At 47.8% G+C, this 16,538-nt stretch overlaps 1 protein-coding gene and 2 non-coding genes across 3 annotated transcripts; all 3 read right to left on the bottom strand.

The window, feature by feature from the left end:
- Positions 1-5,293: 5,293 nt before the first annotated feature.
- Positions 5,294-5,429, bottom strand: LOC148224807 (small nucleolar RNA SNORA31). Its single transcript, XR_015802022.1, has one exon. It is a non-coding gene; the product is annotated as a small nucleolar RNA SNORA31 (small nucleolar RNA).
- A 656-nt stretch (positions 5,430-6,085) lies between these two features.
- TPT1 (tumor protein, translationally-controlled 1) lies at positions 6,086-11,322 on the bottom strand. Its single transcript, XM_014868797.2, has 6 exons — positions 11,146-11,322; positions 10,820-10,893; positions 9,986-10,176; positions 9,153-9,258; positions 7,751-7,867; positions 6,086-6,311 (listed from the first exon to the last, which is right to left on the bottom strand). Exons 1-6 carry the CDS (start codon positions 11,171-11,173, stop codon positions 6,309-6,311), a joined length of 519 nt encoding a protein of 172 aa, XP_014724283.1. The 5' UTR covers positions 11,174-11,322; the 3' UTR covers positions 6,086-6,308.
- Positions 6,377-6,506, bottom strand: LOC148224806 (small nucleolar RNA SNORA31). The gene has a single exon (XR_015802021.1). It is a non-coding gene; the product is annotated as a small nucleolar RNA SNORA31 (small nucleolar RNA).
- Positions 11,323-16,538: the final 5,216 nt, after the last annotated feature.

Raw genomic sequence — 16,538 nt, 5'->3', positions numbered from 1 at the left:
GGGAGTTTTTAGATGCCCTTGCCAGGTCATCATCCAGCCTGCAGCTAAGCCATGGGACCTTGCAGTACAAACCATGGTACAGACAAGCAGCAAGATAAGCATGCTCCTATGGGCCCCATATTCTACCTTCTGCAGTAACCCAGGGCACTGCAGGACTAGTCTAAATTAATGCATGGCTGAGATGAAGATTGAGCATCTGGGAGAACCTCATTTGGAACCATCACTTAATAAGCAGTAAAACCTCTCCAGCTCCGATGCACTTGTTCTGCACGAGGCCCTTATGCAAGTGCTGTTGGCAGCATTTCCATCTGCCAGAAGAGAGGAGGAGGCTCGGAGGCGTTCAGGTCTGATTCCCTGGCCTCCACATTCGGATTAATCTAAACTCTGGACTTGCAGCAGTGATGAACAATTCCCTGCTGGTCTGTCTTCCCATGTGCTGCTGTCTCTGCTCAACACTGAACTCTGCTCATGCAGATGTTCTTGAATATTAGTGGTTAAAATGCTGCTTAGTGAGCGGGTCCCACAGGCAGGAGCAGAAGTTTCTGTGTGCTAAATGCCATTAAATGAGATTAAAAGCTCGTCCATGCTCCAGTACTGCTTGTCCCGAATGATCAGTTTGAGTCATTGGAAATTTCATACACGGTAAGCTCAGGCAGTACCAGCAGGGACCTGAGCAGACACGAGGTGAAAGCCACACACACCTTTAGAGATCCCCTGCTCACTCAACCTCCCTTCTCTTTCTCCCCACCCCAGGGAAATGAGGAGGAAAAGAATCAAAATAAAACTTCTGTGTTGAGAAAGAACAGTTTAATAGCTGAAAATTAGTAAAATATAATAGTAATGGTAAAACATTATAAAAATTATAATAAAAAGGGAAAAGCAAATGATGGACAATACAAGTACTCACCACCCTCTGACTGATGGCAGACTCCCCTTCCTGAAGCCAGAGAGGTCCCCCGTTATGGGTAAGTCCCTCCTATTTATATACTGAGCATTCTGTGGTGTGGAATATCCGTGGTGAGCCTGGGTCACCTGTCCCAGCTGTGCTCCCCTCCCCCGTTTCTTCTACATCCCATCTCACTGGCAGAGCATGAGACAGTGGAAAAATGTCCTTGACTTAGGGTAAACACGACTTACCAGAAAAACAGAATATCAGTGTGTAATCAACACCACTCGGATTCTGAATCCAAAACACAGCACTGTAACAGCTACCGAGAAGAAATTAACTATGAGCACGGCTGAAAATCAGGACATGGGGACCGGGGTGGTTGGCAGGCTGGGGCAGCTGCAGCCGGTGGGTGAAAGGCAGAGTTGATTCCCTGAAACACCTTTTTGTGGGCAGCGTGAGGAAGCACCAGCAGCTGCAGGCAGTTCTGTGGCTGCAGCAACCCCACAGCTGCAGGGGCAGCGAAATCATCCCTCCCTGCTGCTGTGGGAGGGGCCCAGGGCACCCAGCTCGGGTGCAGACACAGCTGCACGTAAAACAGCTAAACTTGAGCCGGACTATTCCAATTGCAACAGTAAGGTTTTGTTGTTAGCCGAGGATGGGAGTACCGAGCTTCGTATGGCCATCTTTTGACTGCTCTGTTACAAAGAATTTGCGAGGCCAATCTTTAAAAAACTTCCTCGACATCTATGTTCATGGACATTTCATATTAAAAAATAATCAAACAGCTGGACTGCTTTGTGCCAGCCCACCTGCACCTTGCTGAGGATAGGAAGAGGTTTGCTTTGCGAAATGCCAGCAGTACTCCCTTTCCTGCTGCTGCTGGTTACAGATGGGGAGGTGAATCCCAGCTGTTAGCTCCCAGGATAAAGTGTGGGCTGCAGAGAAACTATATTTAACATTTTAATCAGTATGTCCAGCTGCTGCCACATTGGCAGCATTGGCATCACACCACAATGGTCTTTAAAAGGTCTTCAAAGGTGTTTGGATCCTTTCTTCCTGAGGTGGAAGGTGATGAATGCAGCTCTAGTGTATTAAAATACCCAGCAGCCATGTGCATTCTCAACATCTCACCCACTCCTGTACAACACACTGGCAGTGTTGCCAGCATTTTCTGGCACCCAAAAAGTTCCCTCAAGCCACCAGCCCTTGCCACGGGCATTTGGCTGTGATGTCTGCACAACAGCTTCCAGCTGCAGCTTTGACCAAAAGGCAGCCAAGACAGGGACTGCAAACCAGCAACATTGTGCTCTTGGGAATGGATTTGGTACTGTTTAGGGCAAATACTTCCAGGTTTGGCTAGGGTTTTTTTTTCCTCCTACCAAGACGTTTATCCCGAGCTAATGAACATGATGTTTAACTGCTGCTCTCCCACTGCCAGCTACAGTGACACAGAGATTTCCTGGTCCAGAGCAAAACATCCCAGCTTACAATGGCAGCAACACTCCAGGAAACTGGCTACAGAGGTAAAGCATAGATGGAGGTTCACAGAAGCAGAGGGAGGCATCCTCTCTGCTCCAAGCGAGCAGCAGAGTGTGAAAAAGAAGTATCTTGATGTAGATACTATTGCTCTTTAATGAAAGCAACCTCCCTGAACGGCTGTCACTGAAAACACTGCCAAGATTGCAGTGGGCTGACCTGTGCCAGCTCAACAGCCAGAGGCTTGCTTAGGGAAGAAAGCAAATTACAGCTTTTTCATATTTTTCTATATTAAAAAAAAAAAAAAATTGATAACAACCATGTCCTAAGCTTACAGTAATTGCCTCCTGGCTGCAAGCTAAACTGATTTTAAAAATAAACTCACCAAAAAAGCCCCCAACACCAATCAAACCCAACTGTGTTTCCTACATACTTTAATTTAGCATCTTCCCTTTGTAGGTTCTCCCTCCTTGTGCCAAAGCCGAGGGCTGCACAAGGCTCCAAGACCATCACCCATTTGGACTCTGGCATCCACCCACAGCCCACGCTCAGAGGGCAAAGCTAAAGGCTGGGCATGCCAGAGGGGCAATGGGGACACCAGTTCCTCTCCCAGCACACCAGATATTCCCTGAACTGCATGAACACCCCCAGGTCTGCACCCTTTCTTTTCAAAGCAAATGGCCAAGCAGCAAAATGCTGCTGGTAGCAGCACTTGGACATTAATATCGGTCACTGGCACATGAAAAGTGTTTGAGATTGTTTGCTTCCAAAGGGCAAAAAAAAGAGTGGATTTGTAAGTGGGGTAGCACAAGTGTAAGACAAAAAAGCAGACACTGACGGGGAACAGTGAGGTTGGAGGGGAAGAAGTTACAGGGACCACAGGAATGTGCCCAGCAGAGCAGCTGCTTCCTTCAGCCCCAAGGCATCACCCCTTTAACCAGAGAAGCATGAAACTAAAAAGGCAAGTTGTTCTCTCTGTAAGCAAATCAGCCTTCCTTCTCCTGTCAGCAACCAGCTTGTAGTGGGTGCAGGAGCAGCCTGCTAGCCACCAGAGCCTGAGACCCGAGCCAGCATTGGGAAGGTTTCTACCCAGCTGCTTAACCTGCTCCATGAGGCTCAGGGAAAATGCAGTTTGGATCCCTCCCAAATCTACTCAAAGCATCTTTCCAGGAATGAGAGATGCAAGCCTGATAAACATATTTTAAAACAAGACGGGGCTAAGTGTTAAAGCTGTTCTTCAGTTCCAGCTGTATTTTAAGCGGCACCAGGTAATTTGTTATCATGAGGGATTTTATCAATTTAATAACTCCAAAGCTGTTGTCTGAAATATGAAGACTTTCCAAATTACTTTAGCTTTTCAGACCCAGGAAGGAAACAGCTGCTTGAGATGAAGAGGGGCCAGAAGAAGAGGAATTATGCAGTGAGGAAATATGCAGACTTCCTTCCCAATACAGAGCTGCATCATGGGCTGTGGACAAGTGCATTTACCACCGCGGGCCTCCGCCTTCCCAGCATGTAGTGACTCCCACCTCTCCCTCACCCTGACTCCACAGCAGGCAGCTACCACAGCAGTGCAGCTGCGACAAGCACTTGTCACTGCCGCAGTCCTTCCCTGCCACACCCTCCCTGGTGCACCTGACAGACTTAATGCTGCAAAGCAGCAAAACTTACCCTCTTCCCTGAGAAACTGAAGGCAGGAATGCATTTTTGAGAAATGCAGTGAGTGCAGCAAGAACACTTCTCTTGCAGGTCACTGAAGAAGCAAACAAAAACCTGCATCTCCAGAGCCTTTGAAGTGACACTTTCTTACAGGGGGCTAAAAGGAGCCTTCCCACCAGAGGCTGTGCAGAAAAGCACACCTGCTTGGAGCCCAAAACTCCCTAGTTAGGAATGTTTGCACACAGCAATTAAATACCCAATGAGCCTGGAGCACAGAGAGGATGACAATTTGCCATTCAACCAAGCAGCAAGGCTGTGCTCATTGTGCTTTTGAAGCACCTGCTTTTCAAAGCAGCACCGCATCTGTACACAGGTGCCACGTGGCAATTTGCTCCAGGCTGGTGGCCAGGGCTCCCAGCCCCAGCAGGACCAGCCAGGCAGGGGGAGGAGTCATTTTCACTCTCACATATCAACTCTATGATGGAGTTTTAAACTTTGACTCACAGGAAGTGGGAGCCAGGGCTATGAGGGGCAGCACAGCCATACCAGCACTGCCCTGCCCACACTGACTTTATTCAACTGAGAAGTCAAAGTCTCAACTAAGCGTTCCCTCTTGCTCTCCTTTAATGCTCCCATTTTTAAGATGCAACAGGAAAGGGAAGATAACATCCTCATCTGGCCCCATTAATCACATCCTCTACAAGAAAAGCAAGAGTTGCCTCAGTGACTTTATCCAGGCTTTTAACCTGCCTCCCTGCCTTTTCAGGCCCACTGGGTGAAGCAGGTTACACCAAAATTGTCCCTCATCCACCTCAGCTGACCCAAAATCCTTTTTTGAGAGCACCTTAAAAAAAACAAAACAACTACCCCCCGCCAAATATATATAATGAAGTTCCCACAGAAGTAAAATAGGGTGTATTTAACCAGACAGGAACCTGAGAGATAACTAGGGCACACTCCACTCCCTCCTCCAGTCTCTCACTCCTCCCAGCCTGCTGCCACATCTATCTCACCCTGCAGAACTCCACCTCCACCCTCCAGCATCAGGGGCCAAAAATTGACACAAGACCACAAAGATGTGAAAACTCTGAAGGAGATAAGAGTTGGCAAGTGGGCCATGCCCTCCCCTTTCAGGCACTTAGCCTCCTATGCCTCTGCCATCACTGCAGCAGAAAAAAAGTTAATTATTAGCAGTCCAAGGCAACATCCCTGATCAGGAATAATCAGCAGCAACAGACACCCCCTTGCTCCAGTTGAGGCTCTGAAAGGATTTGTGTTCCTTTATTCAATCCGAACTGCCACGGGGTCAGACAGGCAGAAAGCGCAAGGAACCTGTTACTGTTGCATCTCAACAGAGAACCCGAGAAGCAACAGTGTTTGCTCCAGGTCTGTCAAACAGATGCATTCCCTAACAAGGCACACAGCAGGAACCTAAGTTAAAAACACTCAGGTAATTCTCAAATACAGGCATTCACCTGGTTTGGAGGAAGTCTAGGTCTTGGAAGTCTAGGCCATTCCAATGTCTCTCTACAAGAGGTGAAGCACAGAAAAACCCAAGTCTTGCAACTTGACTGAATTCTAGCTCCTATGCTCCCCAGCAGCTGTCAAATACAGAGTACCACAGCCAGGCTGTGTTGGAAAACTGAGCCATTTCACTTCATTCGGCCTCATGCCTTGATCTTGGAGACAGGCTACAGCTCAAGAGAGGCTCAAGTATTTTTGTCTGACAAAACAGCTCAGCCAGCACTCGGCTTCAGTAGCACATACTCCATTCTGGGATGTTTTTATTATACATTTCTTATCTCTTCCAGAGATAAGCATCAGCACAATCATAAAACATGAAGGTGGTCCACTCCATTATGACATTTCTTGGACTTTGCCTTATTGACCTAACCTCCTTTTGCACTCCAGCGCTGCAGGCAAACTGTGAAATCTGTCTGGAAACAGTCCAGTTGTAGTGCACTAGCACCAGCTGTACTACTGACAGCACCCAATCCATGCTGCAGCCTCTCCTTCAAGTCACCTTGAGAGACACATCACACCAAAAGACATGACCTAGAATGGGTTTAAATGAGTTTTATTTTAGACAACCTACATGATAGATGTTTTTTCGTTTTTGAAAACAATGCCTCCACTCCAAATCAGGGTCAAAAATAAGTGAATAAAGCTCAAGATGACATCAGTCCAGTTGTTAGACATTGCTGATTCCTGGTGTTGTGCCGATGAAGAAAAAACAGCAGCCAGCTATGAAGACAAGTGATCCAAAACCATACTGTTTGATTTGTTACTGAAACAAAAGTAGCAAGAGTTAGTTGAAGGTCACAACAGTAACAGCAAGTTTCTGTAACTTGTTTGTGTATTCCCTAATTCAATCTGCTCTGCCACAGTCAGGCAGGCAGAAAGCGCAAGGAAGTTATTTTTGCATCTTAGTGCAAACCAGGGAGCAACAGGAGAAGTGCTCATGGTCTATCAGAGGATGCTGATCATTTTTACAATCGTACAGAGCAACTGGCACCCACCAGCTGCTGAGCAAGCCAGGTGGAACACTCATTCACACCCTTCCTGCCTGGCACACCAAGGTTCAGATTTCCTCTCAAGTAAGGTGCACATCCTAAATAAGTAGCAGAGCTTACAATGTACCTGCTGTCTCTGAAAACACCAGGAAGCTGAAGCAGGTTTTACTGCACATGGGAACACCCTGCTACTGTTCTTTCACTCCACCTTGAAGTGGATGGAGTTACCCAAACAACACATCCAAAAGGTGTGACCCCATGGAGGGGATGCACAGAAGCTTCTGCTCCCAGGAGGTACTTTCCAGGTGTTCACCTGTTCCAGGGCCAGGAGAGACATTCCCCCCTCCATCAGGGAGGATGTGGGAGGTGCTGTGTCTGTCTGGACAATTAGAGTATTCCTTTAACTGGGCTACTGCTCCACACCAGAATCTGGCTCATCTTTACATGACTTGCATACCAGAAAGCCTGTGAGAAGCTTTACAGATAAATTTAGCTGTCTATATACAGACTTCATAAGTCCACAATGACTGGGGGAAAAGCAACTGGTGATCCCACACTGCAGTGAATTCCATAGGTCTCCAAACAAGCCAAAAACCCACAAGTGTTGGGATCCAAATATTGTCTTGTGGCAACCACATTCCAATATAGAATAGTTTAGGAGACTACAGAAGCTGTCCTGAACTCAGGTAGGTGGAAGCTGTCCTGAACTCAGGGTAAGTACCTGGTCAAGCATTAATGTGTTCCCAAATTTAGGACAATATTTAAACTGATAGTTCTTGTATAAGGGCACTAGATTAAGTGAAAGAAGATGGAACATGACCATGCAAGGTACTTGACAATTAACCCCCAGAAAAGGGATCCAAAGTAGAAGTGCTCCATTTCAGAGGACCTCTTCTTTAATCTAATGGTTTAAACCTATTCCCAATTACACATATCTCACCAGGGTCATCTCTTCTGCATTTCTTAGCCATTAAGTCACCATGAATCACTGCACTGACACTACATTCCCTTTTAGTAAAGCTTAATAGTACTCAAAGAAAGTTTCAGGCACTTTGTATAATATGAAAGCACCAACCAGGCTGTACTTACACAGAATCTAAAGTTTTCAAACTGGCAGCTACTGCTCAACTTTAAGAGGGATACAGGAAAAAAAAGAGATGAAAGAGCTCACCATGTACTTGGCCACATTCACCCACTTCAGCTCAGTACTTACACATTTCTCGATTTCTAAGCCGTCCTTAAAGAAAATCATATACGGGGTCACACCATCCTCACGGAAATCAAGGAGAGCCACCATTCCATCTGGATTCATGTTCTCTCCTACAAAGAACTTCAGAGAAATATGTCACCAAGACATTTAGTTGGCTAATGCCAGAAGAAAATGCCTTTTTTTTAATACACAGACAAGGCAACATCACCAAGCTCAGTTTCCCTGACCAGCCACAGGGATTTTCCTTCTCTGCAGGCTGTCCATCTTAGTGCCACCACAGCTGACACACCAGAAGAAAGGGATGCCATCCAGAGGGACCTTGACAGGCTGGAGAGGTGGGTCCATGGGAACTTTGTGAAGCTCAACAGGCCAAGTATAATGCCCTACACCTGGGTATGGGCAACCCCAAGCACAAATACAGGCTGCCCTTGAAAATGGCTTGACAGCAGCTCTCAGGAGGAGAAAGACTTGGGTTGTTGGATGACAAGTAACTCCGTGTAACCCAGTACTGTGAGCCTGCAGCCCAGAAACCCAAATGTAACAAAAGAGTGGCCAGCAGGTCAAGGGAGGTGATTTTGTTCCCCTGCTCTTCTGAGACCTCACCTGGAGCACTGCATCTAGCTACAGAGCTGGGATCCCAACACAAGAAGGATGTGGACCTGCTGGACCAAGCCTAGGTGGGCCACTAAGGTGGTCAGAGGCCTAGAACATCTCTCCTATAAGGACAGACAGAGAGCTGGAGCTGTTCGCCCCTAGACACTCCAGGGAGACCTTACAGCACCTTCCAGTACCTAAAGGGGGCTATGAGAACTCTGGAGAGGGACTTCTGATGGGAGCACATCACAACAGGACAACAGGGAACATCTTTGAAACTCAAAACAGGATAGAGTTAAGATTTACTGTGGTGGTGAAACACTGGCACAGGCTGCCCAGAGAAGCTGTGGATGCCCCACCCCTGGAAGTGTTCAAGGCCAGGTTGGATGGAGCCCTGAGCAACCTGGTCTAGTGGAAGGTGTCCCTGCCCATGGCTGAGGATTGGAACTCAATGATGCTTTTAAACCCAAAGCATTCTGTGATTCAATGATTTTACCATGCTGCTATGAACAGAGTAAGAGACAGTAAGGACCAAAGTGATCCTTTAGTTAGGCCTTCCAAGTATAACTGCACAGTCCCTGAATCGCCATAACAACAAACGTAGCTAACTACAAGCATTACCAGCTGAAATGAGATCCCCAAGCAGCTAACAGTCTCTGGCTGTTTCTCCTCCCTGACTCTCAGGGCCCCTAATACTCTCAGAGGTCAGGTTAGCATCCTCACAACAAAAGCCCCCAAAATTCTCAACAAGCTGTTCAGCAGATGAATCAATCACAGCTTATCAATACTGCTGTAAGAAGACACAACTTACCTGGTAGTTTTTGAAGTTGGCAAGGATGTGTTTGATTTGTTCTGCAGCCCCAGTCATGAAAGGCTTTACTCTCTCTGGCTTGTGTTCCTCAAGTCTGGCTTTGATTCTGGAAGGAAAAAGAAGAAAATTCTCTGAAAACATGTTCTAGCTTAACTTCACTGTCTAGCAGGATGTCACAGCAGAAAGAGTAGCTACCTGTCAAACTTGGATTTTGCTGCCTCCCCCACTCCCTCTCAAAGCCCCCAAATTTTAACTTAATTTTGCAAGTGAAATCACAGAACACTACCTACCACTCCCACCAAGGTCATTTCACGACCAGGCTACTGATAGGCAAAAATCAGCAAGCCCTTTCCACAGCACCAAGAGCATCACCCATCCATGTCACAAAGCTTTTTCACTTTCAGTATTAACCCCACTGAAGACCAACCAACAGAAATTACACTGTAAACTAGCAAAAAGACCCATTCACACGTTTTTTAGCTGTTTACATTATCACAATAGAAAAGCTTTGGAAGCTTTTCTTTACCACCTCAGTCCCTTCCACATGGAGGTTTCGCATGGACAAACACAAAAGAAAACAGCAAGGTTACAAACAAGATCCAAAGCACATGATCAGGTCCTCTGCCTCAGCCAAGATAAACATAGATATTCCAGCAGCCATTCTTTAGGGCTCCAGTTCTGCCAAGCATTAAGACATTACTGAAGTTCAAAGCCAGTTTCACAGCTGTATTAGAACTAACACCTACTAGAAATAAATCCAATGCTATTTTTATAATCTCAAACACGTAAAACCATGGCAATCCAACTGAAAGGAAAAGCCTACCAACACTTACGCTTTCATGTAATCCTTGATGTACTTCTTGTAGGATTCTTTTGTGAAGCTGGTCTCCTGAAGATGGTGGTTAATTACTATGTCAACACCAGTTATGACCGTGGCTTCTGTTCCATCTCCCTCAGGACCTTCAGCAGAGGCATTGCCACCAATTAGAGAGTCATCAATTTGACCCTCTGTCCTGGTGACCATCTAGATTTAGAGACATCAAAAAACTTAACGGCTCTGCAAAAAACCTTAATGCTACTGCTCTTACACACCTATGACCTGACAGCAGGGCACAACTCCAGAGACACAGTTCAGTGCAAGGAACCTGGCTGCAGCTTGAGCACTAATTTCCCAGTGACAGAAGAGGGAATGGGTTCAAATTGAAAGACAATAGGTTTAGATTAGATATTAGGAAGCAATTCTTTACGTGGGAGATACTGGCAGAGGTTGCCCAGAGAACCTGTGGATGCCCCATCTCTGGAAGTATTCAAGGCCAGGTTGGATGGGGCTTTGAGCAACCTGGTCTAGTGGAAGGTGTCCTTGCCCATGGCAGGGAGGTTGGAACTAGATGATCTTCAAGGTCCATTCCAACCCAAAGCATTCTATGATTCTATGACTCCCAAGCACGATTCCCCGCTTCCTAACCCAAGCTCCATCATACTCCAGCCGGGCTGACCCACCTCTCACAGGCACCACCCACGGCAGCACCAAGCACTGGGCCGAGGTGGGTCGTCCCTTCTCTCCCTCCCGTCCTCGCAGGGACGCCACCCTCATTCCCCACCAGCCGTGAGTCACCGCAGCAACCCTTCCTCCCTCCCTCCCTCCTTCGGGGCGGGCGGGCACTCACCTTCCCCTCCACTTCCAGGCACAGGCCGTCCGCCACCTCCCGGATTTTGTAGATGTCCGAGAACATCTCATCCTCTGCGGGGAACAGACAAACACACACACACACACACCCAGGCGCGTCAGCCTCGGCCTCTCGGCACCCACCGCTTTCCCCCCATCGCTCCCGCCCCCGGGCCCGCGGCCCCCCCGCCCCAGCCCGGCCCTGCACATGCGCGGCGGAACCGCCGGGCCCAGCGCCCGGGCCCGGGCCGCGCTTCCCCCCCCCGGCTCCGAGCGCCGGCCCGGTCGCCCCTCCCGGCCGCGCCGCTCGCCCCCCCGCGGCCTTACGGCTGATGCAGTCCCGGTAGATGATCATGGCGACGGCGGGGGGGCGGCGGGGGCGCGGGGTCTCAGCGCAGCGACCCGGGCGCGGGGCGGGAGCGGGGCGGAAAGGGCCGAGTCAGCGCCTGCCGGGGCTCATATAGCGGGCACGGCCCCGCGCGTCACCGCGCACGCGCACTGCGCGCCGCCCCGCCCCCCCGCCAGCGGCTCCCCCGCGCGGCCGCGCCCGGAACCGCCGCGAGGCGGGGGCGCGAGCGCGGGGCTCCCGCAGCGCCACAGCGGGCACCGGCACCGGCACCGGCACCGGCACCGGCACCGGCACCGGCACCGGCACGGACAGCGGGCACCGGCCCCGACACCGGCACCGGCACCGGCACCGGCCCAGCGAGCTGTGACTGATCGGAGGCTTCCCCTCTGTCTCCTCCATCACGAACACACCAAGTGACCTCACACGGCTCCCCCTCAGGGCCCTTCACAACGTCATTGCCCTCCTTTGGATGCTGTAGTAGCTCCATGTCTGTCTTACATTGTGCGCTCCAAACTGCCCCCAGCACTGGAGGTGAGGCCGCCCCAGCTCAGAGCAGAGCAGGACAATGCCTGCCTTTGCCCGGCTGTGATGCTGTGCCTGATGCCCCCCAGGACAGGGCTGGCCCTCCTGGCTGCCAGGGCACCGCTCAGATTCAGCTTGCGAAACGGGGAACAAGGTTTCATCCTTCAGAGCGGGTCACGGCAGGCAGGGACCTCTGGAGAATAACCAGTCCTGCCCCGTGACAGAGTGGGGCTAGTGCCTCTCCATCATCGCCTTTGGTTACATTTCATGGGTTTCAACACCAATTTTCCTCTTCTAATCTTTTAAGCTCTCAGTAACGCTTTTCTTTTTGTCTAACTTCTGATGAGGTGTCTGGGATGTATGATCACTGGCTCCTTTCTCATTACTCAGTCACCAAGCTGAGACGCCAGTTGGTGCAAGATGGTACAGCTTTTGGGCACATGGATGCATCCTTTCTTTTTCCTCAATTTTTTTTCAGGGGGGCAATCATGTATATCCGCTCTCTTTTCCTTGTGTTGTGCTAGGAAGCATCTTTGCACCCACATTTTCCAAAGTAGCCTCCCATTTAACACAGGCAGCCTCATAAATCCACACGCTGACTTTCCTTCCAAGGAGAAGTGCTCCCAGCTTTTCCCAAGAACCCCGGGGAAACACTGCTGCCTGTGTCCCACCACAGCTGCAGTGTCCCCTCCATGGGCAGCCTGATAGATGTGTGTGTGTGTGAGCTGTCCTGGCCACTTCCAGCTGCTGCCTCCTCGCCGTGATCCCCACACGCTGCTGAGGGGCTCTGGACCTTGCAAGGCTGTGACACGGGGACAGAAAGTCATTTGCCCTACTGGGTGTACCTGGACAGACATTTGCTCTACTGGGTGCTGCACCTCCTCCAAATAAGTTTTCAAAACAGGGAAATAATTAGGAAGTTGTTGGACTCTTCTTGTTATTAATACCTGGGTATATTTTTCTTATTTTTCTAAGGATAAGTGAGATTTAGCCCAGTAGTCAGGGTCGAGATGAAAGATGGAAGAACAGTTATGCCTAGACCTCTTTTCCCACTTTGGACACACTTTTCTGCAGCAACTTGTCACGGCTGAAACAAATCTAGACCTCACTTGAACTCTGATCCTTAAGAGACATTGGTAAAATACCTTCAAAAGACATCGTGGGACCTGAAACGCTTAATGTTGCTAATGATCCTGGACTTGGCAGAGACATCAGGGCACAGGACACAATTCCCTGTCCCTCACCTTCCTTAGGCAGTAAATTGTTCATTGCTTTCTTTGTGTGTGCCGGTAGAGCTCCCTTTTTATCTTCTCCTTCCCTGTTTTTCCTTCCTTTGCTCCAGATATCAGTGCCCTTTTTTTTTTTTTTTTTTTGTCAGATGGTCTAGCTGCTTACATAATCTAATTAAATTTATAAGTCATTCTCTGCTGATTTTCACCTTCAAGACTACTGCTGCTACTTCAGTCCTGAAGAAGGGGCTTCTACACAAAAGCTTATTCTGCTTTTTTTTTCCTCAGTGGCAGCTGGCCTGATAAAAGATAGCCCCTCCTTTTACAAACCACAGTAGAAAAAGAGCAACTTACATCTTTAGCAGTGTGTTGAGTGACAGGGGAACATTTGGCTCCTTCTACGTAGTGTAATATGCAGCTAAAAACATCCAGTTAGTAGGTGTGCTTCAATTTTATTTTCAAGAGACTTCTAGAAAAATGGATATTTCTGCAGTAGTCTGGAAACCTCTTACAAATTCATCAGTTGACTCAATTTGCTGAAGTCAGGGTAGAAAGCCTTTAGCACAGTGTGAAGGTAGATGGACCTTCAGGTTGCTTTGCCTTGCCTGTAGGTCTGTATTAAGAGTTGCAGGTGTAAAATCTGAGGTGACATTTAAAAATGTGTCTGTTAAATGGGTCAAGGCTCCTATGTGAACACCAGTTTGATGTGGAGTTAAGTTAAATCAGTATCAAGCTGAAGTTAGCAGTGTTTTAATTGGCATAGGCTTCACTGAGGTACCAGTGCTGAAATTTTCCTGTGATCCTTATAAACAGAGAATTATGTCACGTGCTGATACTTTGTGAATAGATTTGAAAATATTTCTTTTTCCTTTTTTTTCAGAAACCAGTGACATTTGAGAAAACCTTAGTGTTCCTCACCTGCTTTCTGTCCAGGCAGTCTCTTCAAGCACTTCTCACATCCAGCCAGAGTTGGATTCACATTTCAGACTGATAGGTTGAAAATGTGGTCCCTCCTCCCTCCCTCCCTCCCTCCACCTTTTTAGTTGCCAGTTGACAACAAAAATGATTTGACAGGTTTTCCTGATAGTGCACCTCATCTTTGGTGTTGTGTAAATCCCGAAGGAGTGATGGAAATCCTGTGGGTTTATAGACGAGTCTTGTAATAGTATCTGAGGAAGATTTTCTCGGCAGGGCATCTGCAGAGTCTCACAAGAAGCCTTTCCCATGGAAAGCCACACCTCAGAGAGTTGTGAATTACTGCGCTATTGCTTCCATCAAGTGTTAGCATCTGGATATGGCTGTGCTCAACTAATTGTGTCTTGGATTAAAGTGCCAGATGACAGCTGATACCACATCATTCTTTCCCTAAATAAACAGTACATTTGCAGCCCATTGTGGCAACTCACACTGAGCTGTAAGAAAAGGGAGGAGATCCTGCCTTCAGCTAAGTCTCCTTCAGGGTGCAATCAGTGGAAATAAAGCAGAGGTGAGGCTGGAGGAAGAGAGGTGATACTGGGCTATAACATAAGGGATGGCACCAGTGTGTTCTAACCTTTGTAAAAGGCTGTGAAAGTCACGTAATAGTGGTGGTGTTTTACATCATTTGCTGGTGTGGGGGAGAGGATCCTAAGTGTTTGTGGGTGTATATATATCTATATCTGCTGAAAGATAGAAAGGTAGAAAGAAACTGGACCAATGAAGATGAAAGGACTGAGCAATCCCTGGAACTGCAGAGAGGCTGGCAGGACAGTCTGTGCCCAGTGCCCCCTTCCCCAGTGCATCTCCCAGCGCAATGGCTTTGGGAGAGAGGATGCACGTGATCAGCTCATGTCCTCACAGATCTCTCTGGAATTTAGGACTGAAACAAAGAGCTGTGACTTTGTAGCCCCTCTTTCAACACATACAGATGGAAACAGTAGCTTTTAAATGGTTTCTTTCAAGTTCTTTCCCCGGGGCATTTCCAGGCAATAAAGATTTGATCACTATTTGTTACCCCTTCTTATTAATTGGGAATTGATCTTACAAAGCCAGACCATCAGTTTGATTCTTTCAGGTGAGTTTATGTTATGAATATAGTCAGTCTTCCAGTGTTTGGCAATCCTTCCACTATTTTGGATCTCAAGCCAAAATTCATAATTTAGATTTACATTGGCAGTGTACTAAGCCAGAATTCCAGATCCCAAGATTAGTATTTGAAAGAGTTGAGCTTTGATCATTAGTGTAGCTTATCAGCTCAGATCTATTCACTAATAATAAACCATATTAGACTGGACTAGATAGATGAAGGTATCCCAGACAAAGGCATCATTTTTTAGAATAGAAGGAAGGTCTTCGGTTGAGCAACAAGCCCTCTTGCAACTCAGAATAAATGCAGGTGCTCTTACCTTGGCATTTTAAGTATTTACAGTTCCCCCTGCTGCATTCAGGACCCTGAGAGCAGTTTCTCTCACTGGCTGCTGCACTTTTGCAAACAGACACACAGGTCACTGCGCAGCCACAAACCTCTTTTATCTGTGGCACTGCTTGCACCAGGCCAGCTCACCCAAACCCTGCCCTGGGGGGTGTGAGGCTGCCAGCTGGCACTGCAACTGCTGCATTTTTAGGAAAAACAGGACTGCGATTCCCAAGTTAAGAACTATGAAGCAAGGTGCTCCCCACCTGATATTTTATACTTACTAATCTTATAAATATCCATGTGACTGAAAGGGCTGTGGTAGAAAGGCCTGCACCTGATCCTTGGGTCTGCTGCCAGTGTGTCTTACTGATGTGCTGAATGATGGAATAGAGGGTGCATTCATTAAAGTGGCAGTAACAATACTTTGGGAGGACCACAAGTGTACCAGATATTAGAGGTGGAATTAAGGAGTGATCTTGAAACAAGTGTTTGGACAAGGCCAGCAGGCCAATGAGCAGTCAAACATTTGCTAAAAGGAAAACCTACCAAAGGCCTTTGAACACAAAGATGCAGCATAACATTCAAACAAGCTCTGAGCCACATATTACCAGAAACTGAAAGAGTGAATAGGGGAAGTGCTGCCTTATCCTGGCCCTGGTCCTCTGCTCTATTGTAGGCTTCTGCTGCTGGCAAATGCCAGGGAATGCTGAGATGATGATGTGCTCCATATCGGTGCTCTGATGTCATGCTCGGGAGTGCAGAGCAGAAATGGACAGCCACGGACACGGGACAGAGAACTGGGCAGAAGTTCTACAGAAAAGATCTGGGATACTGGTGGATCCAAAGCTGAAACAGAATCATGGATAGAAACATTTGATTTAGAAAAGGCCTCTGAGATCATTGAATCCAATCATTAATCTAGTACTGGCAAGTCCACCACTAAACCATGTACCTGAGTGCCACATCTACTTCCCTTTTAAATACTTCCAGGGATGGTGACTCAACTGCATTTTTGCTGTGAGGAAGATATTTAGATTAGCCATTGGAAATACTTTCCAGTACAGCCAATAGAGAAGCAAAGAATAGGCTGTTTATCTAGTTCTTTGTCCTGGCTGGTTTTTGAGAATAATCTAGGAACCTGCTCATGGGAGATCAGAAAGCATGTTAGATCTGTTATTATTGACACAGATAATGGCTGATTCTGCCCCACAGCAAAGGGACAGGC

This window comes from Sturnus vulgaris, chromosome 2 (genome assembly GCF_052056855.1).
Source record: "Sturnus vulgaris isolate bStuVul1 chromosome 2, bStuVul1.hap1, whole genome shotgun sequence".
NCBI lineage: Eukaryota > Metazoa > Chordata > Aves > Passeriformes > Sturnidae > Sturnus > Sturnus vulgaris.
This window is presented reverse-complemented; position numbering and strand designations above follow the sequence as displayed.